Below are 26051 nucleotides of genomic sequence, written 5' to 3'. Positions count from 1 at the left end.
CACGCTGTTTGGATGGGCGCTGCGATAAAGAATTCCGAAAAAAAAGTTGAGCCCTGGATTTTGCGATAAGCTATCGATGATGTCACTGGCGCTTTACCCTGCCGAGAGCCAATTCGGCCTAGCGCCACGCCATGCTGAGACTTGGCTCAAGTCATTCGTCTCAACTTCATGCCACTTCATTAACCTCGGCAACAGTAACTCTGCAACTGCGTCGTAGCTGTCAATGAGTATGAGAGCGACTCATCCTTCTTAATGAGCCTCATCGTCAAACCTGAATTCATGCGGTACATTGATGAACAACAAAAAGCAATCTCTACCCAGGAGCTGTCCAAATGCTGTTCATTCATCCTTTGTTGCAGCACGCACTTCCCCATACAGTTCTTCTTTATTCTCCGAGCAAATGTCCCGTTTCCTTCCAGAACACATAAAAGACAAAGAAAACAGTCTCTTGCATCCAGATATAGAAACATGTTACCTATTCATAGATCGTATATATCTTCAAATTCTTATAAGACGACCAGAATGCATACATCTTCAACTCTGCGTTTTCCATCCCACATGCTGCCTTCTCTTTACATCCTGCTGTGTGAATAACCTCAACTGCTCACCACCATGCATCCCGATATGCCACCAGAACCAGCCCCGGTGGCTCAGCAGAAAGTACAGCCCCTTGTCCGGCCAGAAAACACGCAATACTCAAATCTAACGGCCTCATTTCCAGGAAACCATCATCGACAACAGATGGCGTCTCGACGGCATCATCGGCCAAGGCGGCTTCGGCAGCGTCTACATCGGTATGACCTCCTCCTCCTCCTCTGACCCTCTTACATCGCCTCGCTTAACATATCAAAACCCTCTCAGCAACCGACATCCTCACCAACCAAATCGTCGCCATCAAGCTCCAATCCCTCCCCATCCCCCACAACCCCTCCCAAGTCGACGACCTCGAGCACGAATCCCTCTTCTACACCCTCCTCCGCAACGACCCCGGCATCGCGACCTTTCACGCAAACGGCCGCAGCATCCCTTCCCTACCCTCCTCTTCCTCCTCCTCCTCCTCCTCCTCATTCGAGTACATGGTCTGCGAGCTCCTCGGCGCAACCCTCCAGAACCTCTTCTTCCGCTGCGGCAACAAGTTCTCGCTCAAGACGACGCTCATGCTGGCCGACCAGCTGATTACCCGCCTGGAGGCTTTCCACTCGAGGAACCTGCTGCACAGGGACGTCAAGCCGGATAATTTCGCCATGGGATTCGGTGCGGAAAAGGGAAAGACGGTGTATATCCTCGACTTTGGGCTGGTGGGTGATTATTTAAACGACCACGACGACGAGAGGACTGTGTTGGCGCCGAGTTATGCGTTTTGCGGGAGTTATTACTGGGCTGCTATATCGGCTCACCTCGACCGTGTAAGTGAATCTCCACTGTCTCCCCCTTCCCCTCCCAGCGCCTGACAAAAAAAACTCATCAACATGTGCAACATATAGTCCCAATCCCCAAAAGACGACCTCGAATCCCTCGCCTACATGCTCATCTACTTCGCCCGCGGCTCCCTCCCCTGGCAGGGCTACGCCGACCCGGACGAGCCCACAAGCGCCATGCGCGAGCGCATCACCCGCCTCAAGCTCAGCATCCCCGTCGACGTCCTCTGCGAGGGCCTGCCCTCCGCCTTCGCCCGGCACCTCAAGTACGTGCGCTCGCTGGGGTACAAGGACAGGCCCAACTATGGCAAGCTGAGGGCTATGTATCGGAGGCTGATGGAGAGGAAGGGGTACGAGTATGATGGAGTGTTTGACTGGGATGACTTGGGTGAGGAGGGGATGAAGGAGGAAGACGAGAAGAAGGATGGGGAAAAGACTGGTGGTGCTGCGGAGAACAAAGAGGAATTGGCAGATGACAGCCATCCTACGAACGAGGGCAAAGGCAAACAGAAGGAGGACAAAGAACAGCCCCCCCGAACATCGTCAAAGCGCAAAATCATCTTCGTCAAAAAGGCAAACGATGGAAGCCCTCCTCCGAAGAAACAGCGCGGAAAGCCTGCCGAAGCGCAGACGCCAAGGAAAGAGATGGAAACCAACGTTGAGCATGAGGAAGAGAAGAAGGTCAGGGTGGTCAGAGTGAAGAAGGCGAACAAGGTGAATGTTAAGGTGGTTGTCAAAAAGGCAAAGGCTAAGAAGGCGGGTGCTCGGGAGTAGGCATAAATTGGGTGGGAGGACCAACATGAAGCATATCGACGGCCTGGATGTACATATTTCACCTTGGTTCTTGAAAATTTTCTTGTCACAGTTTTGGCGTTGTTGGTTGAAGGCGTAGCATGTCCGGAACTCTCTTCTTTATATATCTCACAATATGAAAGCCAACGCCTATGAATCGTTCATTCTTTTTCTTTTTCTAACCGCTCTTCTCCAGTCCTTTTTGCTTCCCCATATCCCACCCCAAACCCAGAGATATCGTTCATATACACAAAGAAGAGACGGCACACGGTCCGCCAATGCCACCACACGAAAAAAAGGGGTATATGAAACCAAGCAATTCAAGCGCCGTCCCATAGATCAGAGACGAATCCGCCAGCCGTCCGCATGCAAAATCTCTCAGCTGTACTGCCCGCCGTTCCCGCCCCAGGCAGATGTATCCATTGGCATCTTGATGTATAGTAGATGAATAAAGAAATACTCCAGATCCCCAAGATGATAACTGATAAGAATATGTCGCCTAGATTCAAGATGATGATTCAATCGCTTGTCGGTGTCTTCACAGGACATTGCCACCAGAATTGAGCACTATGCAATTGTGTAACAAGTTCGCCCCCTCGTGGAGCAGCTCCCATCGAGAGTTGTCAAAGGTATCCTTGAGTACCATGAGCAGCGCTGTGTTTCCGTTGATGCCCCTCATGTTTCTCAGCTCGTTCGGGTCCGTCACTCCCCCGTATTTGGAGAGGTAGGCCCTCATCTGCTGCCACTGCTCATGGTGGCCAACCGGCGTTGATCCCGTCAGACAAGGTCCCTCGACGGCATATCCGTAGCACCAGACCACCAGCGCCGCAAAGTAGAGAACCCAGGGCCGATTCAATAGCACATCGTCGCGGGTCTCGTACGGCTTGTCGCGGTCAGGACCCGTCGAGTACGGAGGCCCTGCTTGGTCAGGAACGAGGACAGACAGCAGAAATTTGAGCGCGTAATACGTGGCGTCACGAGCCCTCGCAGACGGAGCCCAAAATTCCTTGATTCTTCGCTGGGCGCTGAGAAACTCTTGATGTCCGATAGAGCGACCAAGCAGCCTCTTCGCACGCGCAAACATTTGGCAGTCCACGATATCAGCGTGCATGGCCATGTGGGCCAAGTGGTGCAGCACCGTACGGCTCTCGAACACGACGTTGAAGTCTTGTTGTTGCATCTCCAGTCTATAAGGATCGGAGTCGTTCAGCTCAAGCGCCTTGTCAAAGTGTGACTTCCACGAATCGTAGGCCCTCGTGAGAGTCGCCCGCCACTTGTCGCGCCCTCCAAGGGCTTGGATGACGCCTCCTCCCAGCACATTGACCTGGAGATCGCGCTGGTGCATATGGTATGTGATGCTGAGAAGCCCGGCCATGAGAACCGATCGACCAAACGGTGTCGTCCGTACATCTTGATGGCTCAGCGTGCGCTTCAGCCCCTCAAGGAACGTTATGGGTTTGATACCGCGGGACATGAGATTTGCTTCTACTCGGCCTACTTCGGCACTGCTAGCAGCTCTCCACAGAGACTCGTCGCAGGGCAGCGTCAACCTCATCTCGTGAGCCACCATGACTGCCGAATGGCCAAACATGGTAGCATGAGTCGCATCGATGATGAACGCGGCAAAGGCGGCCCTCCGTGTCGCCTCGTTCGTGATCCAGTGGTTCCACCATTCATCTGCTGTGTGAGCGATACCAGAGGCCGACGATTTTCGCGACCCGTCGGAGCTATGTTGGGGCGGCGAGTCCAGTGTAGATTTGCCGATAAGCGACCTTCCCCTTCTCATCAAAGTAACCGTAGTGGCGTGGTGAATGTGAGCTCGCTCGTGCAGCTCCCTCGTCGAATACATCTTCTCGTACAGCTCAAGTAGGATCAGCGTCTGGAAAACCCAAAGTTTAGCAGGAGGCTTGAAACTTCGCTCCATAAACACTTCCCATCGCAGGTGCTCTGCGAGAAAATTAGACACCTCTGCTCCCGCCATTGTCACCTTGGTCCCGTGGGTTCTATCCAGGCAAGCCGCACCAATGGCCATGATGGCGATGAGCAAGAGGTTAGGCGTCTTCTCCGTGGCAAAGGTGGGCTTGTGCAAGATGGGCATCTGATCGTTAAAGTGGTACCAGTACGAGCCGACGTAGGCCTGCATCATCCTCCTGCTCAGCATGTGCTCTCCGGACGAGCGGTCGCCGCCAAGGATGCTGTTTCGTCGCTGCCTCGCTGAAATGTCATCGCTGTCCTCTTGAAAGCGTTCGCTGATAAGGTCAAAGATCTCCTGGCTGCGCTCCTCTGTGAGACTGGCCTCCGGTGCATGCTGCTCCAAGATGTTATTAACAGCCATAACATCTTGGGGGTCAGGGGGGAATAGTCCCACAGGTGAAGGCTCGCCCAAATAGCGGTCGCCGTGACTGTCATTGTGCGAACTGCCATAGCTGAAAGCAGTGTTAGCTTGCCTGTATATTGAGCCCCGAAAAGAATGGGATAAATAGAATCATGACTTACTCTAACATAGGAGGGGGTAGCGCCTGTGGATGGGGAGAGCCATTCGCCGGCAAAGAGTTGAACAAGTAGGCCATGAAATCCTCGGGCATCCCTACATACGGAGATTTGTTGACGCCATCATCAGCAAATACCGGTCCACTGCTTGACATTTCCATGTGGTCGAGCATCATCATTTCATTTTGATGCGAGTGATGGGCGTCAGAATAATGTGACGCTACAGCCGTGGTTGCATGAGACGGCGCCCCATCTCTCGGCGGTGGCGGAGCTGTTTGCAGGTGAGAGTATTGAGCCGGCGGCAAGCTGAATGGCAGAACATTATGCTGGGAAACGAAGCCGGCGGTTTGCGGGGTGCTGCTTGACTGGCTATGATAGCCATGGTGGCTAGAGGCCGGTGATATGACGCCATATGGGCCGACGTTGGTCTGAATCGATGGCCGGCTGGGTCCATGGGAAGGCTGGCCAGTGCCCAGCCTGCGAGGCGCTGTCGCCGCCAGTGCAATGGGGTCACGACCAAACGCGTCGTGCCCGACGGACGATGCGCTGCTGGGGAACAAAGGAGGGCCGACATTGTTCATCAGCGGGTAGGGGTCCCCAGGAGGCTCTTGGGGAGAGGGGTGGTGATGGTGAATCGGTGGGGGCGGTCTGGGGTCGTGATATGCAGGTACAGGCCCGGGTCCGGGTCCGGGTCCAGCTCCGGGTCCGGGTCCTGGCATCGATACTGGCACTGGCCGACTGGAATCAGCAGGGGCGAGTTTGGGGGAAGCAACAGACGCCGCATGGCTGACCATGGAGTCCCTTCTGTTGAGCTGCGAGCCCTTGGCCGTATGCCGGTCCATGTGCCGCTTCAACAAGTCCCCTCGAACAAAGGTCCGGGGGCAGTCCGGATACTCGCAGCGGAAAATCTGTTTGGAATTATGATTAAGTTGATGTCGGTATCTGAGTTGCCGTTAGTCGCGGACTTCTGACGTTGATTGAGGGATTCGGACGTGGCATATCAAGCTACATGGTGCTGCAGCTAGACGCGGCATTGACCCAGCCACCGCGGAATGCAGAAGCACCATAAAAACGCAAAGACTCGACTGGGTCAACTCACAAATGCTCGGCTCTTGAATAGCTCTTCCCGCAGCCCTCGGCATTGCATTCAAACCTCTTCTCGAGGCCCTTCCGGCTCCGCCTCCGCTTGCGTGTTGGTTCTTCGGAGTTTGACGAGGCTTCATTCTGATCATCGCCAGGCCTCTTCTGGGCCTCGTCGCGGGTGGGAGCGCCATTTTCCGCCTTGAAGGCTCGAGCCTGTCCAGAGTCTTCTGGCGATGCGCCGCTTCCATCCCGGGCGGAGCCCATGGCGGCGGAACTGGCTGGAGAGATGGGTAGAGTTGGCTTTGCCGTTGTAGACCCAACAGTAGTAGTCATCGCTCGACGTGAAACCGTTTCTCTCCTAGACAGAGAAGTCAAGGGGGGGCAGGACTCGAGGGCCCACCAACAAAGAGGTGGGCAGTGTCAAAGCAAGGGAGCCGGGTCGAATGAAGAGAAACAAAGACCAACAGAGAAAGTGTTGCACAACTCGGATCAACAAGCTCTCCAACGACTCTCCTCCACAACGTGGCTCCCCGGTTTTCCGACTATTCGTCCTTGGTCTATAGCCCTGCGAGACCTCCGCGAGGGAACCGGCAGCGGAAGCGGGATGCAAAGAACTCGACAATAAAAGAGAGGACAGAATGAAATAAGCCAGGTGTTGGACTGGGCGAGACGATGTCCCTGTGTCAGCCCTTCTGGGAAGCGATGATAAGGATGCGCTCAATGCAACATGGCTGCCAAACCAGCCCAACGGAACGACCCGGCCAGCGGATAAGATCCGGGTCCGGTCATGCGAGGGAAGAAGAGGCTCGGCGACGACTGGACAAAGACGATGGACGACGACCGATAGCGCACTGTCGTGGGACTGGCAGCAGGGCTCAGCTCAGCTCAGCTCGGCACCGAGACGCCAGGAATGAAAGAGAAGAGAAGACTTGAGGGGAGAGCAGTCAAGCAGTGCGGAGATGAGCGCGTTGGCAAGGAGAGCTGCAGCAAGGCTGATGGAGGCTCAAACGATGGACTTTGGCGTCGGCAGATGACGCAGGCTGAGGGAGAAAGGCTGCGTTGAGGCGGATTCGACGATGGCCTCAGAGCTGAAAAAAGCTGGGACTCGGTCCAAGCACGGACGGCCGTACGCGAGCAGAGCACAGCAGAGCAGTGCTGGGCTTGCCTTTGCGAGGCCTTACCGTCGGCTGCGTGATGCTGGTGAATGCAGCAGCGGCCAGTCAGAAGCCCGAGCTCTGATTTTCTTCGTCTGTCCCTTTTTTTCTCCTCTGCAGACGGTGATGGGACGGGACAAGATGGAGCGGGCAACACCGTGGGCGATCAGATGGAGATTGGGTGCAAAAGATTGAGGCGATGGACAGTGGAGGGACCCCCATGGAACAAGTGCCCCCCAAGCCCCAAAAGCGCAGGCCACGGAAACCATGGGGTCCAGGATTCAGCGGCACTAGCAGCGCAGTGGAGGCCTAGCACATGCACTCCAGCGCTGCAGCTGCACTGTAATTGCTAAATGCACCCACAACGGAGCGCCATTTGGGCCCCTGGGCCAGTGAGCGCGAGCCGGGCGGGCCTTTGCAAGCGATGTAGCCTGGACCCCTGATTGGGTGTGCCAGAGGGAAAAAAGGGCTGGTTTGCATCGGACGGGATTGGATGCAAAGCTGTTCTGTTCTGTTCTGTTCTTTGGTCCGAGGCGGCCCACGGAGATGGATGTGTTTGTATTAGTAGACGCAATGGGACGTCAAAGAACAAAGGCCGCAGACAAGGAAGAACATCTCAATGGGAATGGCATAATATGTCTTGCCCTTCAGCTCGGCGATAGAGCACTCGGTAGACTTTTGCACATGCGTGCAGGCGTGTACCTACATGTATCCTCTCGACTTCTACCTTATCATTCCGTCTGCATCATGCCCAAGGGAAGGCGAGGCACTATTAACCGCGCAACCGCCGTGTGGAGGCTGGGCTGGATTTCGCCGCCTGGGACTCGTCCTCGACGGAACGCAGCTTGCAAAGCGGGTATCGGTCGGGCGTGGGAGCCCGCAAAGAGCCTTATTAGTCGACGCAAGTAAAGAGAGCCGATGCGCGTAAACGAACGGCTGATGCCCCTTGTCTGGCACTCGACATGGACCGATTTGCCAAGGGACACATCCTCCGCATATTCGCGCGACAGCCGTCCATCGAGGCCAACAAGCCAGCAACTCGTGATGGTACTGGTGTCTTGTCGTGTCCGTTTGCTTCGTATAAGTACAGAAGTACTAGTGCTAAGCGATGCAAGCTTGCAGTCTTCCTCGCATTGCAGTGGCGGCACCTCGCCAACCGAATGTGGCCGTCTTGCGATGCTATGCTGGCCGTACTTGTCTGTATGCAGACAGGAATACCATGTTGTATGTGTCCAAGCACGGGACGGTCGGTGCAAGTCTCCATAGCTATGATCCATGCTCCTCTGCCTTGGGAGGGAGGGAGGGATACCCTAGCACGGCCGTACCATCCACGATCCTTGCAGAACCCGTCATGTTGCACAGCATACTCGTCACGTAGGTACGAGCCGTTATGCCAACCCCAGAGACGCCCGCTCCAGCCATGCCGTGGTCCCATAGGCCGTGCTCGCTGTAGGGCCTGTTGAAGACAAGTAAAGTATCCAATGCGAGAACGTTCGAAAATTTAGAGTCGATGCCGCACTCTCATGCCAAAATCCATCGCGCCAATCGCACCGTTCACGAGACGCCGTACTCGCTTGCGCACCATCCTCTGCAGGACTTGCACCTCACCCAGCAGTAGGGACTTGCACATTGTCCTCAGCCTCGCCATGTCACGCTCATTCATCGGTTGGCGCGGCTTGACCCGCCCGCTGTGGAGTTTAGCCTTCCATTTGCAACGCCTCATATTCGAGGGACGGCAAGACGGATGACCAAAAAGATGCAGAAGAAACTGAGTGGCTGCAGCCCGGTGTACAAAGTAGCATGTGTCTCAGCGGGCCCGACTGAAGCTTATCGGGCGGAAGTAAGACGCACAAACCCCCAAACGCCAGATGCCAGAAAGCCATGGGGGGAAATTCCCGTCCCTCGAGGGTACTCGCACCTGTAGCACCGTGATGCTCGGTAGATCTCGCGATGCCCCGTACCAATCTGCCGCTTGTGCCATACATATACGATCACTGCAGAGCAGCGTCGACAAGTGCGGAGCAGCATCCCACCGGCCGAGATACCTAATCGCCGATTACGCCTGCGGACCACCACGCATGCGCCTAGAAAGAGCCTATGGAGTCTAGACAGGCCGTCGGTACCGGCCCAAGGCGCGGAAGACGCCGAGATCAACGTTTTCCCGAGGACCAAGCCTCCGTTTCGCGTGGATCGTCGTCTTGATCAGGGAGGTCGAGACAAGGAAGGATGCCGCGTGGACAGACGTTAGCTCTGTCTAGCGACCCGGCACAAGGCACGTTGGGGGCGTTTAGCAAAGTGCGGGGGTTAGCGGTCGAGGAGAATGAAGCCACGCGCCAGCCCGGTGACTGCGAGTCTTTTCATAGGCCAGAGAACGCATTTGTAGGAGGTTGACTGTTAGAGGAGGAGTAATACTATCCGTGCCGCTGCCATGTCCGAAGTAGCAAGGCAGGGATCCGCCTGGCTGAGCCCACGCCAGCTGAATGGGTTGGTTGAGTTGATGCTTTTGGGATGTCTTTGTTTGGCTGCGCTCTCAGTCAGCAATTGTAAGCGATTCTATTGCTGCAATGGGGCTCTAAGAGTACCCAAGTGCACTGTTACTTGCACTAACAGCACCTCCTCATCATAACCTGGGTAGTACTCGTAGAACGAAGCCATCACATGTGGTAAGTGTCATGCTGCTCTTCAAAAGTCCACTCGCCCACATAGATCGGATCTCGCCGTGCCGGGCCGAAGTGGCTCCGGCGCTTGAATGGGGGAACAAGGCAAGAGGCATAACGAGGAGTTGCTTCCTACCAGGTCTAGTCGCGGTCAACTCCCGAGTTCCAACACAAGATGCAATATCCAGACTCTTCGGATTCTGGCCAAACTCGTCTCGCGATAGAAAGCATTTGGAATCCATATCCCGCGGTCAGCAACAAGTGCCCAAATGTGAGCTGCATATGCATCGAGAGGACATCCTGGGTGCTCTAGCCGACGCCCAATGCAGTGTCTCACATAGTCCAAAAAGGTACGGAGACAACTTGGCTTGGTGACCTCCTCCGCCGCCGCCGGAAAAGAGACTGCAGCTACTATCTCATAGGAGCAAAGGAGCTTTCGGTCCAAATCAATATGACAATGGAGCAAGATTACATAAGAACGCCGCGATTCTTTCGATTGGCTTGTCGCTTGTTGCTGCTGTCCGAGGATGCCTCAGCACTGCTATTTTGCCTAATTCCATCCTCAATATTGAGCCTGGATGGTCATTTTCGGCAACCATACTACCAGCAATGCTCGGGCCATTTCAGGAGCGCGGCTAGCTGTTGACATAGTAGCAAAGACGTTGCACGAGTCCGCCCTGAGTAGGTGCCTTTGGAGCTACCGTCAATGTCCACCCGCTAACAGACTGGAATCTCTTAGGCTGCGGCATCAGTCGGGTCAACTCTTCGTGCGCAAATGTTTCATGTAGCCAATGGGCGGGCAAGAGGCTACACAAGCCTATTCGAATTCTATCTGAGTGCTCCTGGGCCTCCTCGATGATCTTTTCCCCTCTCTTCAGGCCCCCCGCTGCGGGTTGATCCCAATGCGACCCCCTTTGAGTCTTGCCAAGGGAAATGGGTGGTATTCTTCGAATAAGCTTCGCACGTCGAGAAACTGACTTGGGAGCTTAATTAGACATGCCGTGGGACGCTCTGTCGCTGAGCCATAGGGATCGTCGTTGCCGGACATGTGGGCGATGGGGCGACGGGGCGACGGGGCAACATACCTACAAAACGGCAGGGGTTCGGCGAGTCCAGATTGACATCCAAACCGTCTATCAGCCTCACATGGCTTGCCCAAGGGGACTCGACTTTTCCATCATTGCTCAATGCTCGGCATCCGGTTGAATCTCAAGTCACTTGTGCTTTTACAAGTCTCGCCCGAACGACAACCTTAATCTTGCAAGGAGCAGTTGTCTCCCTTTCGAAACGATTAACGCATTTAACGCAGTCCGCAGGAATAGGTGGTTCAGCTCCAGGAGCCATGTTAGAACAATGCACGCCACGGCACGGATTTCAGCCTTGACTTGGTCCCTGTGAACCTCGAGAGCAGCCACGAAATCCTGCAAAGAGCAAACAACGACTTTGAGAATGCCACGGCGGCTAGAGTTCGTGCTCTGAAACCTCGAAAGCGGACAGAACAAGGGTGTTATCCTATCGGGTGGCCAGAGTTCGCCCTCCGACAGCTGCGCCCCTCCCGTGCACTCTCAGTTGCGTCAGCATCTGGACGGCTTCTTGGTATCCGGGTCGCTTACTCTGAGCCGTTTCTTATCGAGGTAATTCCCGATCAAAGGTCGAACATCATCCTTGCTGTCTACCTAGGTTCGTCATGCCAATTATTACGATTATGGCCGGATCCAAGCTGCGCCGCCAAACACCCCTAAACGCTGGGGACGTGCTTTCCGGCCTCGAATATTTTCAGTGATTAGCTGGTGTCCGTCAATCGACGCGATGCCAGCAACACGTGCCGTCAAGCCCCGATCTTTGTTCAATAAGGCGAGGCGGCAGTGCCTTGTTGTTAATCGGATGTCTTGCTCAAGGGGTGCTGGCAATTTGGACTACCACTCATATCTATTAGGGCCCATGACTCGAATGAGTCCAGAGTGACAAGCCTTTGGGCTATGCATACCATTTGCATAGACGGTGCCGGCAGAAGAGCACGATCCGCGACACTCACATCTTGTAACAACCACTGTAAGGAACTGCGCTTCAGTCGCGCTTCCTTGTTGTCTTTTATGATGACATCTCGAAGTATGTTCCATTGTCAGAATCACAATTCTCTGTCTTGGCCGATTCGAAGCGTTGGTCGTCTTGGTCAGGGATAGGCTCGGAGAGCAAGTTCGACACCATGCTGCTGTGTCCTCACTGCTCAATTCAAGCACAATCCAGTTTGTCACGGGCTTGCTTCCTCCTCTTGAGGGTTATTTTTTCCTGATTCCTAACTACAACCGCATTTTGAGGTATCCTGAAGCCTGCCTTCCCTGATAAGCAGGCCTATAGACAAGGTAAGTTGAGGTTGGGCCAGAGTCGAAACGGCATGCGCGAAGTATTAGTCTACGGGTAACACAAAAGGAAGGCATTGCCCGTACTGTGCACGGGGCTTATAGGTCCGCACGGAGTTTGGTTCCGCATCGGGCTTAACACCCACATCGTGGACCGGACTTGGCCTGTTTCCCCACGCCGACACCATTCCGCATAGTGCCAATCATACTGTGTGTCGTCTCCGGAGATAACGACTGCGGGTCAACGCACCTCCCGAGGGAGCTGATATGGCATCATCACCGAAAGCGCCTCTGATTAAGAGCTCCTTGCGCTTCTACTCTCAGCCTCGACATCGCCACAGCTGCTGTTTTGGTCGGCAGTCAAGACTGACGATAACCATGGATCATCTGACGACACTGCCAAACGAGATTCTTCACAATATCCTTCAATGGATGTCGCCGAGGGACCTTGGATCGCTACCCCGCGTCTGCCGGGCGCTTCACGGCTTCGTGAAAGGGAACCAGAAGCTGTGCGAAGACATTTATCTGCACAATTTCGTAAGTGAAATCAACGGAATAGGCTCTCAGCTCTATATACAAGAAACACAAGCTAATGAAGGGGGCTAGGACTCACCTCCAGCTAATGAGAGGCTCGATTGGGAGACTGAGCTTCATGACGTCGTCAGGCTGGAGAACATCTGCCTCCGTGACGACGTCGAAGATAAGGCAAGTTTTGGCGTTTTCTATCTGTTGGGAGACACTTACTGACGTCCTTTCGCACATCGCAGGAGGATGAGCTGAGTTTTGTGTACGAGGTGGTCAACAGGATGCTCAAGCACGCCTCTCCTGCAGGCCGTGCTGTAGAGACCTCCGACACTCAACATGCGTCGCGGAACGCAGATTTTCTAAAGGGCCTCTTTGAAGATGAGCCCAACCGGGTTGCCTTTCTCCAAAAGTCGTCGTTGTTTGAAAGAGTGTACAGATCCCAGCACCACCAGTTACCCTCTACAGTCCTGAACAAGGAACAGCGGCAGCAGAGTGCAAAGCTGCACTGCTTATACGGCAGGCCAATCCTCAAGACCGGAAGACTGCGGTCTGCGAGAACGTACCCTTACGCCTGCTCCAAAGTCTACGATATTCGAGAGTACACCGCTCGGACCCGATGGGGTCCCTTTATGGACGATGGAAGCGACAATGTGGACTGGGAGAAAGTCGAGGCCATCCAGATTGTCCTCGGTAACAACATCTACGTCAAGAAGCTCACTCGGCTGTTTAGCGATATATGGGATAACCCCTTTTCGGGATCATGGAAGGGCAGCTTCATCTCTGCTCCCAACCTTGATAAGACGTCGCTAGATGCCATGGATCCATATGGTGTAACGGGGACTTGGTACCGAGTACGTTATCGTGGGCCCGGATGGATTCACGCTTCTAGATGCTGACCCGTCACAGATTGTATGTTTTCTTGACTACAACGACTTCTTCAGCTACAATTTCACCAACCCCGAACGAGACGAATCCCCTCTCCACACTCTTGACGTTGGCGAAGCCACCCGTCTCATCATCATGAGGATCCACGTCACCAAGATCGAGCAACCTGGGCCGGATTCGGAGTATTCTTCGGAGCTGCCAATCGTCCATTACGAGGGCATATCTCGCCCGCTCGACGATTCGTGGGATGACAATGCATCCTCCGATCTGCGAGGTAAGTGTACTGGTCTCCGCCTGCTAGTTTCCCCCAATATGCTGAAGCTAAAGACTTTTCTTCGAAAGGAACCGTCGGCTTGACCAAGGAGGGCGAGGTAAGATGGACGTCAGTGTCCATTTTCCAGGGTCAAGAGAGATGGAAGAGCGAGGGGGTGCAGATTGGTGGGCCGCGGTCTGCTCGTGGAGTGGTAGGAAATTGGTTTGACAGGTGAGGCAATTGCATTTTGGCAGATCTCATCCGGACAAAACTGACGCTTCCGGTCCTTCTTCCAGAGACTACGACCCTCATGGTCCCTGTGGTCCATCAGCTTTCTGGAAGGCCAGCGACTCGGAGACGGCTCACGGCACGCACGCAGTTCTCCCGAGGAATTTTCTTCTATGGAGCGCGTTGCTCCAAATGGAAGACTCGGACGACCCGGAAGGCGACATGGAGTATACCATGGAGAATGAAGAGGAGGACGAGGAGGAGGACTCCGAGTCTGAACCTGTAGCAAACGAGCTGCCGGAGCTGCTAATGGACGCAGAATTGGAGATTATCGAGATTACTCACCACATGGAGGAACCGGGACCGTCATCAGGAAATTAAGTGTCATTTTTTAATATCGGTGTTTACGCAATTTGGTTGACAAGGAGCTCTGTGTCTTTATTCTATCATGTTATATACTGTAGCAAGTTCCTAAACAAAAGCTGTCTATTCTTAATCAAACCAATTCATCCCTTTCACAGCTTGGGATCCGGGTCAACATTTGCCTTGTTATGCTCACAAACAACAAGCAATTGCCCATCACTCTTCCTCTTCATCGTCCCCCTGAGCGCACACAGCCTCTTGCCGACCTGCAGCATCTCGCATTCGATGAGAACCTCCATCCCCACGGGCGCGGGCCGCATGTAGGTGGTGTTGAGGGTGCGGCTGACGCCCATGGTCTGCCAGAAGCCGGGCTTGCAGACGAGGACAAGAAGCATGGTTGTGCAGAAGTCGAGCAGGGAGGCGGCGGCGCCGCCGTGGAGGTTGTCGAAGCCGTTGGCGTGGGAGGGGTCGACGGTGAAGGAAAAGGTGATAGTAGGGTTGGGGAGGGATGAGGCGGAGAGGACTTTGAGGTGGGGGAGGAGGTGGTGCATCCAGCCCTTGGATTGATGAGTTAGCTTTGTGGTTGTATTGGTTTGATAGGGGGGTTGGTTTGAGATGGAGGGGGATGGTGAGGAAGTACCTTTTGGTCTCGTCGGGAAAAGAGGGCGAACCAGGCTTCGACTTTTCCGAGGTCTGTGTCCTCGTGGGGTATGTCTTTATCGTTGCTCATATTGAGGAATGGCAGATGAGGCGTTGTGTGAGGATGTTGTCTGATGAGGTGAGATGGAGTGCTGGCTCGGCTTTGATGCACGGAGAGTGTCGCTGTGTCCTGAGCTCAATCGGGTTATTGAGGGCAGTGAACCAGGGCTTTATGATGGATGTCTCATGCGATATTCGATTGCGCTCTGATTGAGTGAGATGGCGATTTGAATAGATGACTGGCGAAGAGGATGGAAGTATGAGTGTGAGTTCAAGTGTAAGATGGAAGAGTATCAGAAGGGACACTAACGGATGGAGGCTGAATGGGGGTGGATGAATGAACCTCGGTTTATTGGCGTTGTCTGCACGCACTTGTCAGCGGTATACGGAGCCAAGTCCATGCTTGAATCTATTTGCACGAAAAGACTGCGGACTGCATTGCGCAACGTGAGAAAATTAGTATGTAGATATACTGGTAGATGTAATATCCCGAGAGTATGTATCTGTACTCTAGCCAATGTCAGGAAGCCTGTGGTACAAATGAAGGAATACCGTAGTATTCTCGAGGTTGCACAGGCAGGTGAAGCATCATACCCTGGAGAGTAGCAGCTAAGTTGCCCGTTTGCTTGTGAATCCAATATGTTTTCTTCTTCTCCTAGACTCTTATAGTCCTCCAGAGTATTTGATTACTATATCTGTACACATCCTTTCGCTTTCAATATTTTTTTCAAAGTTGTGCTTTGTTACGCCAACGGATTGATGCTCCGAAAGCGCGTTTCTGGGGAATCCGGGGCTGATGGCGGTAGTTTTGCCGAGGCTCTTTCTTCACATGGCTCTAGCGTTTTGCCGGATTGAGATTACAGACTCCCGTGCTGGGTTCAGCTAAGCATCTTCATCTCATCACCATCACCATCACCATCATCCACTCGTCGCCGTCAAAGAAATCACGACCGATAACCGAATCCTTCCCTCCCTTGCCCGACGCCATTCCCTTCCTACGACATCCGATACGGTAGACGATCTTCATTAAGGGCGGCGGCATCCCATTGAGAGCCGCCTGCTCCTATCGCCCTTTGGCAGCAGCTTCAGCTTAGCCGGCCGCCGCCATGGAGTTCATCACGGCCCTCAGGGGCACCTTTGACGGCCAGAAGCCGTCGCTGTTCGAGGTGCTCTCCGAGCAGCAGCTCAACAGCCTGCTGCCGCCGACGCTGCGGTACCTGCTGACCGTGGCCACGCATCGCCACCCGCGATACCTGCTGCGCATCCTCAACTCCTTTGACGAGCTGTACGCGCTGCTGATGCTGGCCGTCGAGCGCCACTACCTGCGCACCCGCGGCGGCTCCTTCACCGAGAACTTTTACGGCCTCAAGCGCGAAAAGGCGCTGCACGGCGAGATCCCCCGGGCGAGCCTCGCCGCGCCGCACCTGGTCCGCGAGACGCTCAAGCTCACCACCAGGGACGTCTGGCAGAACCTCGCCGTCCTCGTCGGCGTGCCCTACCTCAAGCGCAAGCTCGACGAGTCGTACGACATCAACGCGCCGCGCGCGCTGCTGGGCGCGGCGTACACGCGCATGCCCGACAACCCGAGCGTGCGAGATCGCTTCACGCACTACTACCGATGGTTCCTGCGCAACGTCTATCCGCACGTCAACGCGGCTTACTGCTTCGCCATGCTGGCCTTCAACCTGGCCTACCTGTTCGACCGAACCAAATATCACAACCCGCTCATGTGGCTCATTGGCACGAGGATACGGAGGATGACGGCGGCGGATTACCAGGCCATCGACAAGCTGTCCGAGGTGGCGAGCAATGCTGCCAAGCCCGGCCCGCGATCACTGCTGTCGACGCCCAAGGAGCTGGCGTCCAGGGCCATGTCAAGCCTGTCGATGTTGCTGCCCTTGAGCATCTTTGCGCTCAAGTTCCTCGAGTGGTGGTACCAGTCGGACTTTGCAAAGCAGCTGTCGCGAAAGGCAGCCGAGAGCATCGAGTTGCCTCCCCCGATTGTGTCTGGAAAGGCATCCTTTGGCAAGAAGAAGAAGAAGAAGGAGGGCAAGGAAGGAGGGGAAGAAGAAGACACAAAGGAGGAGGCCATTACGGAAAAGGAGGCGCCAATTGCAACGCCGTCGATGCTGCCCATCTTCGTCGTCCGATTTCCAGAGGATTCGTCGCTGTGTCCCATTTGCGTGGGCGAAATCGTGACCCCGACGCTGTGCCAGACGGGTGTTGTCTATTGCTATACGTGCATCCACCGATGGATCGAGGGCATGCACCCCAAGCAGGAGGAATTCATGGAAGATCGGCAAGGCAAGTGGGAGAGCGGACAGGGCCGCTGTGCCGTTACCGGGAAACGAGTCCTGGGTGGCACAGAGGGTCTGAGAAGGATCATGGTGTGAGAGGGTGACTGTCAATATTCGGGTGGAGGATCATGGGGGGATTATAAAGAGGTGGATCAAGGAACATAAGACAGCATGATGGCCGGGTGATCATCGACATGTACGATATGGACACAATGTACACTCAAGATTTCAGCAAGCGAGAAGCGAATGCAGATGGATATACATAGTTTTGGGATATAGTATTGGGAGATAGTTGGTGGATGCATACTAAGGCGTTAACGTTGGGGACACATACTTGAGCTGAGTAGACTAGAATAAATGCATTGTTTCAGTTCCCAAGCCTCCCCAAGGCACGCGTCGAAAGCCTTGGCCTCGTGCTTCACATGAGCGATGAATAGTCGACGGAGCGATTCTTGAAAAAAGGTCTCACCGTCTGGAATGGCTTCTCGTGAGCGTTTCCGAAAGCATCGCTTCTGATGGCCTGGCAACGAGGTGACTTGGACTTGTCCTTTCTCATTGCGCTCGAGACAATGCACAAAGATCTTCAGTCTCCCGGGGAAACAATGGATTTGTCTTCCAATCGCTGGTCGTCATGCGTTTGGCGATGCGATGCTTCTCCGGATTGAGGGTTTGCTAAAGCTGTCTCACTTATACGTGGACTCGGAGCAGAAGAGCCGTGGAATAAGTTGTGCCTGGAGATGGCATTCCAGACGCGTTAATGAGTTGTTCTTTTTATAATTTACTTTGCGTGGTATATATTGGCTGTGATGACCTCTTTTCCAGTACTTGGAGTTTCTGTTTTGTTTTCTTCTCAGAAAGTCGTCTTTTACGAACGCTGTGATAAATCAGCTGAGTGAAGATGTCATATCATCTAACCACATCCTACGCTGGAGAGGCTCTTCTCTCTGGCTTCAACTGGTTCAATGGACTGGATCCTTCGCATGGATTTGTTTCGTAAGTGCTTTCCCACCTCATCCCCTCATGTTTCTCGCTTGTACTGATGAACATGTGCTGCGCGTAGCTATCAAAGCAGACGCGATGCCGAGGCCCTGGGCCTCTACAGCATCGACGATAGAACAGGAGTCGTCAGGCTGGGCGTGGACAGCACGCACGAGTATTCACTCGCTGATCGAGGCCGGCCGAGTATTCGCATCGAAAGCAAGGCGACGTATGACCACGGCCTGTTCATTGCCGACTTCTTGCACATGCCGCCTTCGCATTGCGGCTTATGGCCAGCGTGTAAGTCGAACGAACTCAACATACAGCCCCCATATAGGATATGAAACCCTTGATGATACTGATTGCTGACGATTTGATATGGACAGTCTGGACATATGGCGACAACTGGCCGTACGACGGCGAGATCGACATCATCGAAGGCGTCAACACCGCCCACACAAACATCCTCTCCGCCCACACCGCCGACGGCTGCACCCAGAGCCCGACCATCGACGGCCTCTACAGCGGCACGCTGATCAACGCCGAGTGCGCCGTCGGCGACAACAACATTGGCTGCGGCTTCCACCCCTCGGGGGAGGACACCTCGTCGTACGGCGACGGCTTCAACGCCGCGCACGGAGGCGTGTACGCCATGGAGTGGGATTCCGTGCACATTCGCATCTGGCACTTCGCGCGGGGCTCGATCCCGAGGGATGTCGAGGAGAAGAGGCCGGATCCCGAGACGTGGGGGCTGCCGATTGCGGTGTTTGGGGGGGAGAGCTGTGATGTTGATCAGTATTTCCACAGGATGAGGCTGGTGCTGAACATTGTGAGTCCAAATGCCTTCCCCTGTCTATAAGTGAAAGACAGACAGTCAGAAGAAGAAGAAGAAGAAGAAAGCCTACTGACATCTTGTACCAGAACTTTTGTGGTGATTATGGTAATGCTGTTTGGGGCAACTCGGATCAGTGCAATCAGTTCGCGGCCACATGCCCTGAATATGTGGCCAGTCATCCGGAAGCCTTTGCGAATGCTTACTGGGATGTGCGATATATCGACGCCTATGAGCTCCGTATTGAGGGCCACAGACCACGCCCAGGTCATCCAGAGCATCCAGACCGTCCAAGTCACCCGGATCGTCCTAGTCAACCAGATCCCTGGTGGGAGTGGGATGATGGACAGACCACGACGACAACCATGACGACGCGCTGGACAGAAACCGTCACCGCCTACGCCACAGGCCATCCTCACGGTCCTCAAGACGACGGCGGAAACGGTGGTGACTGGCGAGACCACGACGTTCCCGCTCACACGACCGCAGCCATCGAGCCCGTCGCCACACGAGCACCCGTCAACCCCGTCAAAATCAATAACTACTCCTACCTCGGCTGCTTCTACTCAAGCACCGACTTCCCCTGCTTCACCGAAGTCGCCGACGCCGCCGACATGACGCTCGAGCGCTGCATCGAGCTCTGCCGGCCCCGGACCTACGCGGGCGTCTTTGACTCGCACTGCTTCTGCGCAGACGACCTCGACGCCGGCACGAGGGCCGCCGAGAGGGAGGGGCTCTGCAACCGCGAGTGCCCCGGCGACAGGGGCGAGCTGTGCGGCGGCCTGATTGGGCCTCGTGATAATGATGGCCCGCGGGAGAAGTTTGCGACGGACGAGACGCCGAGGCATGCGCTGACTGTGTATGCGTTCGTGGAAGGGGAGAGGCCGGAGGAGCCGCCGGCGATGGCGCCGGGGTCGAGTGGTGGGACGTGGAGGACGGAGGAGGGGGAGGGCGAGGATGAGTGGACGGTGTTTCCGGTCTCGGAGGATGATTCGAGATGGAAGGGGGGCGAGTGGGAGCAGCATGATGCAGAATATCAAGAGGAGGACAAGCACGAGGACGGACATGATTGGGATCAACAAGCCCACGACGAGGAGAACGCCAACGAAGACGGAAATGACTGGAACAAGCAGTGGGGTGATGAGCCCGAAGTCTCGGAAGTTGTGGTTTCGGTGACAAAGACGGTGGTTGACTGTCCTGAGGGAGAGCCGACAAAGGAAGCCATCGTGACACCGACGTGGCTGCCGCCTGTCGAGCCGAAGCCTTGGGTTCCTTCTGATCCCCCTTCTCCTCCCCCTTCTCCGCCTCCTCAGCATGATGAGCATGATCATTTCCACCATGAGGCAGCACCACCTCCACATGAGAATTACGACCAGGATAAGGGTGGCGGCCATCCCCACGACCCTTCTCAGCCTCACGCTTCACACAACGAGACCAACAGCCACCCCCATCCACCGCCGACCTCATCAGACTCGCCTGTTAACAGCCCATTCGTGGTTGTTGCAGCGGCTTCGACGGTGTACGGTGAACTGGAAAGATACTCTGCAATCATGGGGTTGAGTATACTGGTTCTCGTCATGAGCTTGCTATAAGATTTATATATCTTAACGGCACTGACATGCGGAACCGACTAATATCTTCTTTGTATACAGAATACCCCTTGGCATAAAGTTGCGCATTGTATCGACAGGCATTATTCGGATGGTTTAGGATGTAGCGTTCAGTTTAGTACAAGATAGTAATAATCAACGGATTTTTCACAAGCTGAAGCTTCCCACCCTTATGCACAGTCATGAAGAAGAACTGGATAATGTAGCGTCTCGGAGCCTCATACGCGGTAAGCAATTCTCGCTATATGTCTACAACGACAGCCCTATTCTTCACCTTGCCGTTGCTCCCGTACATCTGCGAAGCATTTACCATCAAGCAGCCGCCCTGGTTGCTCCCCGGACCGCTCATGAGCCACTTCCACAGCACAGCATGAACACCATGCAACAGCACGTACAGATGGTCCCACCAGGCAGCATTCGGAACGAAATCCCAAAAGGGGCCGCGCGGCGGTCGAGAGAGCAGCCGCTCGTAGGCTAGCTGCATCTCATCAAAGAAGACGGCTTCCTTGCCGTAACCCCAGTGGACATGGCCAAAGACGTGGAGACGAGGCTTGACGCGCCAGACTTCCTGGAGAAGATGGGGGTCGCCGAGACCGAGATCCATGTGATGTTTCTAAGACACAAGGGACATTAGCACGCCAGAGCCACGGGACAATGACAAGAGAGACGGCGTACTGGAGGACAATGAGTTACGAGGATATCGGTCTGCGGTGGGATCCTGCTAAACCACGGGGGATTGTTGGGCGGATACTGAAACCTATGTCCAAGTCAGCACTCCGTGTGCCCAAACCGGGTTCGATCCAACTCACGCAAAGCTGTCTGGGCCACACTCTGGGATATCCGGTACGCCAAACAGAGTGAGCTTCCGGCCCTTGACTTCCTGCACAGTCAGGCCGCTCTCGAGATAATGCAGTCCATCCAGGTTTACCGTGGCACTAGATTTGACGTCCGAGTCAAGACGGCTTCGCGAATCGAACCAACTGTCGTGATTTCCGGCAACGACAATTTTCACCTGATGAGGCTGGCTCTTCAGCCAGTCGATCTGCTTCTGGATGTCGGCAGCGGTCCCGGAATTGGTCAAGTCGCCGGCGTGGATGAGAATGTCGCCATGAGGAATGTCGACGAATTGGTCGTGCGTGTCGGATATGCAGACGACGCGAATGGGCGGTCTGTTACGGGGCGGGACAAAGGGGCGGCCACGGAGGAAGAGCAGGATGTGGTAGAGCCTGATGGTGATGAAGGTCAATGGCGAGAGGAGGAGCTGGTCGAGGAGGGTGAGGCGCTCCCACTGGTGCTCCCGGCGCAGGCCGAGGAACGTGAGCAGGCCCATGATGAGGCGAGGATGGTGAGTTGATGGCTGTCAGAGGCAGGAGATTTGCTAGTGATTGGCCGGCATTTTGATGGTGAATGGTATCATCTCAGCTTGGTGTAAGGTAGTGGAATATCAAGATCAAGAAACTGGACACGATCGAAAGCTGCAAGGATGACGCATATGAGCTCATGGTGTCAATGCGGCGCGCTGATTGGCGGGCGGGCAGCCCTTCCCGCGAGAGGCTTAGCCCGGCTTTTTTCCTGGAGCTGTTGATCGGGGATCTGGCGGATCGTCAATGGCTTGCTTGCATGGCTTCATATGACGATGTCTTTTTCAGCTGAGACGATCTTTTTTTTCTCTTTTTCCTACTTGTTCTCGTTCTATTTCTTTCCTTGATTTTCTTTTCCCCTGGTTCTTTCAATACCAAACCTCGCCCATTTCGTCTCTTCTTCTGCATACGGAGTAGAGCTGACCTTGATATCACCGATTATTGTCTCTCCAAAGCTAATCCTCATCAGGGCAGCTGCACAGCCGTTGACAGTGACGTCTTTGCCCGCGGTTCCCCACAACAGCTCCTGAGCAATCTTGCTTGCTTCCTTATCGATTGAACACGCATCTGTCACCTTATTTCATCCTCCTCTGCCCTCTCTCTTCAGTCCCTATAACCAACTCCCCATAGCCACCTGGAATACTACCTTACGCGCATCATCTTTCGTGCTGCATCAGTACGATCAATTGCTCTTGACAAAGATACTCTCCGTCTGATCTCTCACCACACGTGCTTGCCGCGTGTCCGACGTCATCGCCATGTCGAGCCTGCGGGGGCTGTACGGCAAAGGAGACGAACAGGGTGCCGAGGGCAACTTTGGGTAAGCATGTGCTTTGAATCTGCCGTCTCCATCTACAGTACGATCTCCCTACGATCTCTGATCATCTAGCTGACAGCTCGCCAGGGTCGATTATGTGATTCACTACCGGATACCACCCAAAGGTAGGCCCCTCTTCCAAGCACCTGAAATGCCGTCTATTCCATCGCTCACACACCTCCAGAAAGGGCCAAAGCAGAGGCCGCCTTTGTCCAGCTCATTGAAGCCCTCACAAACATTGGCCTCACTACTTCCGTTCGCAGCGGGGAAAAGGACTCCCTCCTCGTCTTCACCAGACTGGCTTCAAACGACCTGTTGGCCCAGCAAGCCTACAGCTCTCGCCTTCAGGATTGGCTGCAGGGCGTGCGCATCTCCGGCCCGAGTAGCGATATCTCCAAAGCGATTCAGGACGAGCCCGTGACTGAAGCCGAGAGACTCCGTCTCGTCTATCTCCTCATCACCAAGTCTCGAAATGAAGGCGGCGCGGGCATCTCCCAAGGTCAAGGGCAGTGGAAGTACGTCGAGGCCATCTTCCCGCTTCACGACCATGCCTTCAACAAGAAGTGGCTGCAAAAATGGAGCAAGAAGTATGTCCTGGAACAGTCCGATCTAGACGACATCCGTGACAGGTTTGGCGAGGGCGTTGCCTTTTACTTTGCCTTTCTCATGGACTACCTCCGCTTCCAGATATTCCCCGCGGCTGTCGGCTTTGCCGCATGGATGCTGATGGGCCAATTCTCTACGTTTTACGCCATCTGCAGCTGTCTCTGGTCCGTCGTCTTTTTCGAGTATTGGAAGCGTAAGGAGGCCGATTTGGCCGTCACCTGGGGTGTCCGTGGCGTCTCAAAGATACAGCATCACCGCCCAGAGTTTCAGTGGGAGTTTGAGACGGAAGACTCAGTCACGGGAGAGCCGATCAAGGTTTATCCACCAATCAAGCGGCTACAGACCCAACTCCTTCAGATCCCCTTCGCCCTCGTCTGTATTGTTGTCCTTGGTTCGCTGGTCGCTACGGTCAACTCCCTGGAGATTTACATCAATGAAGTGTACAGCGGTCCAGGACAGAAGTATCTGGTGAGCGTCTTTCTAACTTTGGAATTCCTTCGTTATCGTGACATATATTGACTTTTATGCGATAGGGTTTCCTTCCTACTATCTTGCTTGTTGTCCTGACGCCAACCTTTTCCACTATTCTCATGACTGCCGCCAAGAGGCTGACAGATATGGAAAACTATGATACCATGGATGGTAGGTTGTGGATCAAAACCATCGAAAATATCGCTTTGGGCTGCAACTAACGAGAATCATCTTCAAGCACACAACGCCGCTCTGGTCCAGAAACAGTTTGTGCTCAACTTCATGACATCCTACATGGCATTAATCTTCACGGCTTTCGTCTATATTCCCTTCGGCCATGTCTTACACCCCTTGCTCAATTTCTGGGGCAAGACGGCACAGACTCTTACGATGAGCGAGAAGCCCTTGACGACGAACCAATTCCAGTCTAACCCTCAGCGGATTGCCAACCAAATGTATTACACCACGGTCACGGCCCAAATCATCAATTTTCTCACCGAAGTCGTCGTTCCCTACGTCAAGCACAAGGCCTCTGTCAAGGCCAAGGAGCTCTCGAACAACCACACGCCCAAGACCAACGACCAGCCTGATGAAGCCGATTTCCTGAAACGTGTACGGGACCAAGCTGGCCTCGAGGACTACGACGTTACTGCTGATTACCGCGAGATGGTGATGCAATTTGGTGAGTTGGCTAGTGTTTCCTCGTTTTGGCCTGATAGAACACAACTGACAAAGATAAGGCTATCTGTCTCTCTTTTCTGTTTCATGGCCCCTTACGGCCTGCTTCTTCCTCATCAACAACTGGATTGAACTCCGATCTGATGCCTTGAAGATCGTCATCGGCTGTCGCAGACCCGTCCCGTGGCGAGCTGACTCCATCGGACCGTGGCTGACTGCTCTGGGCTTTCTGTCGTGGCTGGGTAGCATCACCAGCGCTGCCGTCGTTTACCTTTGCAGCAAGAACAGGCAAGCCGGTTCCGGATCCTACATCACTGCAGGCGGAGCTTTCCTCAGCATCCTTCTAGCTGAACACCTTTACTTTGCCGCTCAGCTTGCCGTCAGATATGTCATGGGCAAGGTGGAGAGCCCTGGCCTCCAGAGAGAGCGCAAGGAACGGTTCCAAATGAAGAAAAAGTTCCTAGAGGAGACGGTCGGCCACGTGGCGAGCGAAAAGGCTACCGTCGCCGTACCAGGGGCTGAGAAGACGGAGCAGATTACGAGGGAAACCCTGGAGGAGGAGGCCAGGCTGGCCTCGATCCATGGGCATGGATCACCCGAAGAAAGGTAAGGCGCTTCATCTCAAATTTGATGCTGGGTCCTGGGACAGACTCGCATGTCAAGTCGAGGCGAATTTCAGTTGTGGCTGACATGGTTCACAGGTTCTGGCAGCGTCAACGGGGCATGCAGGACACAATCCTGGTCGGACGGAAATTGATCGAAGAGCAGCTTAGTGGCCGGTCTTGAGGTTGATGAACCTGCATAAGGAGCATCTGCGGTAATCTAACCGACGCGGAGGTGCTGGGTGACCTGCAGCCGTCGTACAGCGGAGGAGTTACGAAGGACTCATACCCTGCGCGGCCAGCTCGACTAATCTTTACACATTGGCCCTGAGAATGGGGATATACCCCGATACGATACCGAAAACCCTTTTGATCGTGAACAGGGGACGATGTGGAGGCTGCTGAGGTGGGGCTGGGGATGTTCAAGCGGTAACACGTGCTTCGAAGCTCGCAACCGATACGGAAGACGGAAGCCGGAAGGCCGGAGCCGGGATCAGAGATTGATTACGGGTCTGGCTATTTGTTTTGGTAGTTCGTCGAGGAGTCAGTGCTGGTCCACGGATACTGGGGACCGGATACTGGGTTTGGATAGCAGCTGAAATGGTAACTTGCGAATTATCTGGCGTCTTCCTATGCAAGCCATGAGTCTATCTTGTGTTTCGTGTCCGATCTGTATCAACTGGAGATATCATGCCATGCCGGGATGTTCCCATGTATGGAATGACGGGAAGCGAGTTGTGTTGCTGCCGCCGTTGGTCGTTGGACTTTGGACGATGAATGCGGTGTAAGTGAATGCACACCCTCCCTTGGCCTAAAATGACGCCCCTCCACCGAGGACCACCATTAGAGAAGAGAGAGGGGAAATGGCTGCGTTTGGGTCCTCTTGAACAAT

General features: G+C 54.4%; 8 protein-coding genes across 8 annotated transcripts; 5 read left to right on the top strand and 3 right to left on the bottom strand.

The window, feature by feature from the left end:
* Positions 1-718: 718 nt before the first annotated feature.
* BBK36DRAFT_1104501 (casein kinase I) lies at positions 719-1802 on the top strand (the record flags this gene model as incomplete). The annotated part of the gene is made up of 3 exons (XM_024889185.1): positions 719-794; positions 862-1406; positions 1485-1802. Coding segments are annotated over 3 exons (939 nt in total), but the record flags the coding sequence as incomplete, so codon positions are not given.
* A 946-nt stretch (positions 1803-2748) lies between these two features.
* BBK36DRAFT_1165250 (hypothetical protein) lies at positions 2749-6047 on the bottom strand (the record flags this gene model as incomplete). The annotated part of the gene is made up of 3 exons (XM_024894761.1): positions 2749-4636; positions 4707-5642; positions 5800-6047. The coding sequence occupies 3 exons, from the start codon at positions 6045-6047 to the stop codon at positions 2749-2751; spliced, it is 3072 nt and encodes a 1023-aa protein (XP_024754066.1).
* Positions 6048-7668: 1621 nt separating this feature from the next.
* Positions 7669-8681, bottom strand: BBK36DRAFT_1175363 (hypothetical protein; the record flags this gene model as incomplete). The annotated part of the gene is made up of 3 exons (XM_024895970.1): positions 8457-8681; positions 8263-8393; positions 7669-8011 (listed from the first exon to the last, which is right to left on the bottom strand). The coding sequence occupies exons 1-3, from the start codon at positions 8658-8660 to the stop codon at positions 7669-7671; spliced, it is 678 nt and encodes a 225-aa protein (XP_024754065.1). The 5' UTR covers positions 8661-8681.
* A 3651-nt stretch (positions 8682-12332) lies between these two features.
* Positions 12333-14532, top strand: BBK36DRAFT_1165249 (hypothetical protein; the record flags this gene model as incomplete). The annotated part of the gene is made up of 7 exons (XM_024894760.1): positions 12333-12491; positions 12561-12671; positions 12722-13330; positions 13386-13638; positions 13707-13848; positions 13914-14072; positions 14481-14532. 7 exons carry the CDS (start codon positions 12333-12335, stop codon positions 14530-14532), a joined length of 1485 nt encoding a protein of 494 aa, XP_024754064.1.
* A 1481-nt stretch (positions 14533-16013) lies between these two features.
* BBK36DRAFT_1155530 (hypothetical protein) lies at positions 16014-17300 on the top strand (the record flags this gene model as incomplete). Its single annotated transcript, XM_024893838.1, has 1 exon — positions 16014-17300. One exon carries the CDS (start codon positions 16014-16016, stop codon positions 17298-17300), a length of 1287 nt encoding a protein of 428 aa, XP_024754063.1.
* Positions 17301-18102: 802 nt separating this feature from the next.
* Positions 18103-19253, top strand: BBK36DRAFT_1103784 (glycoside hydrolase family 16 protein; the record flags this gene model as incomplete). The annotated part of the gene is made up of 4 exons (XM_024889177.1): positions 18103-18197; positions 18265-18482; positions 18569-19011; positions 19104-19253. Coding segments are annotated over 4 exons (906 nt in total), but the record flags the coding sequence as incomplete, so codon positions are not given.
* Positions 19254-20865: 1612 nt separating this feature from the next.
* BBK36DRAFT_45403 (Metallo-dependent phosphatase) lies at positions 20866-21954 on the bottom strand (the record flags this gene model as incomplete). Its single annotated transcript, XM_024898091.1, has 3 exons — positions 20866-21237; positions 21300-21381; positions 21434-21954. 3 exons carry the CDS (start codon positions 21952-21954, stop codon positions 20866-20868), a joined length of 975 nt encoding a protein of 324 aa, XP_024754061.1.
* Positions 21955-22743: 789 nt separating this feature from the next.
* On the top strand, positions 22744-25343 carry BBK36DRAFT_1109226 (DUF590-domain-containing protein; the record flags this gene model as incomplete). The annotated part of the gene is made up of 7 exons (XM_024889447.1): positions 22744-22805; positions 22890-22927; positions 22987-23876; positions 23942-24050; positions 24118-24561; positions 24620-25163; positions 25259-25343. The coding sequence occupies 7 exons, from the start codon at positions 22744-22746 to the stop codon at positions 25341-25343; spliced, it is 2172 nt and encodes a 723-aa protein (XP_024754060.1).
* Positions 25344-26051: the final 708 nt, after the last annotated feature.

The sequence above is a fragment of the Trichoderma citrinoviride genome (genome assembly GCF_003025115.1).
Source record: "Trichoderma citrinoviride strain TUCIM 6016 unplaced genomic scaffold BBK36scaffold_1, whole genome shotgun sequence".
NCBI classification, from domain to species: Eukaryota; Fungi; Ascomycota; class Sordariomycetes; order Hypocreales; family Hypocreaceae; genus Trichoderma; species Trichoderma citrinoviride.
The sequence above is the reverse complement of the archived record's forward strand: the minus strand, read 5'-3'. Positions and strand labels throughout refer to the sequence as shown.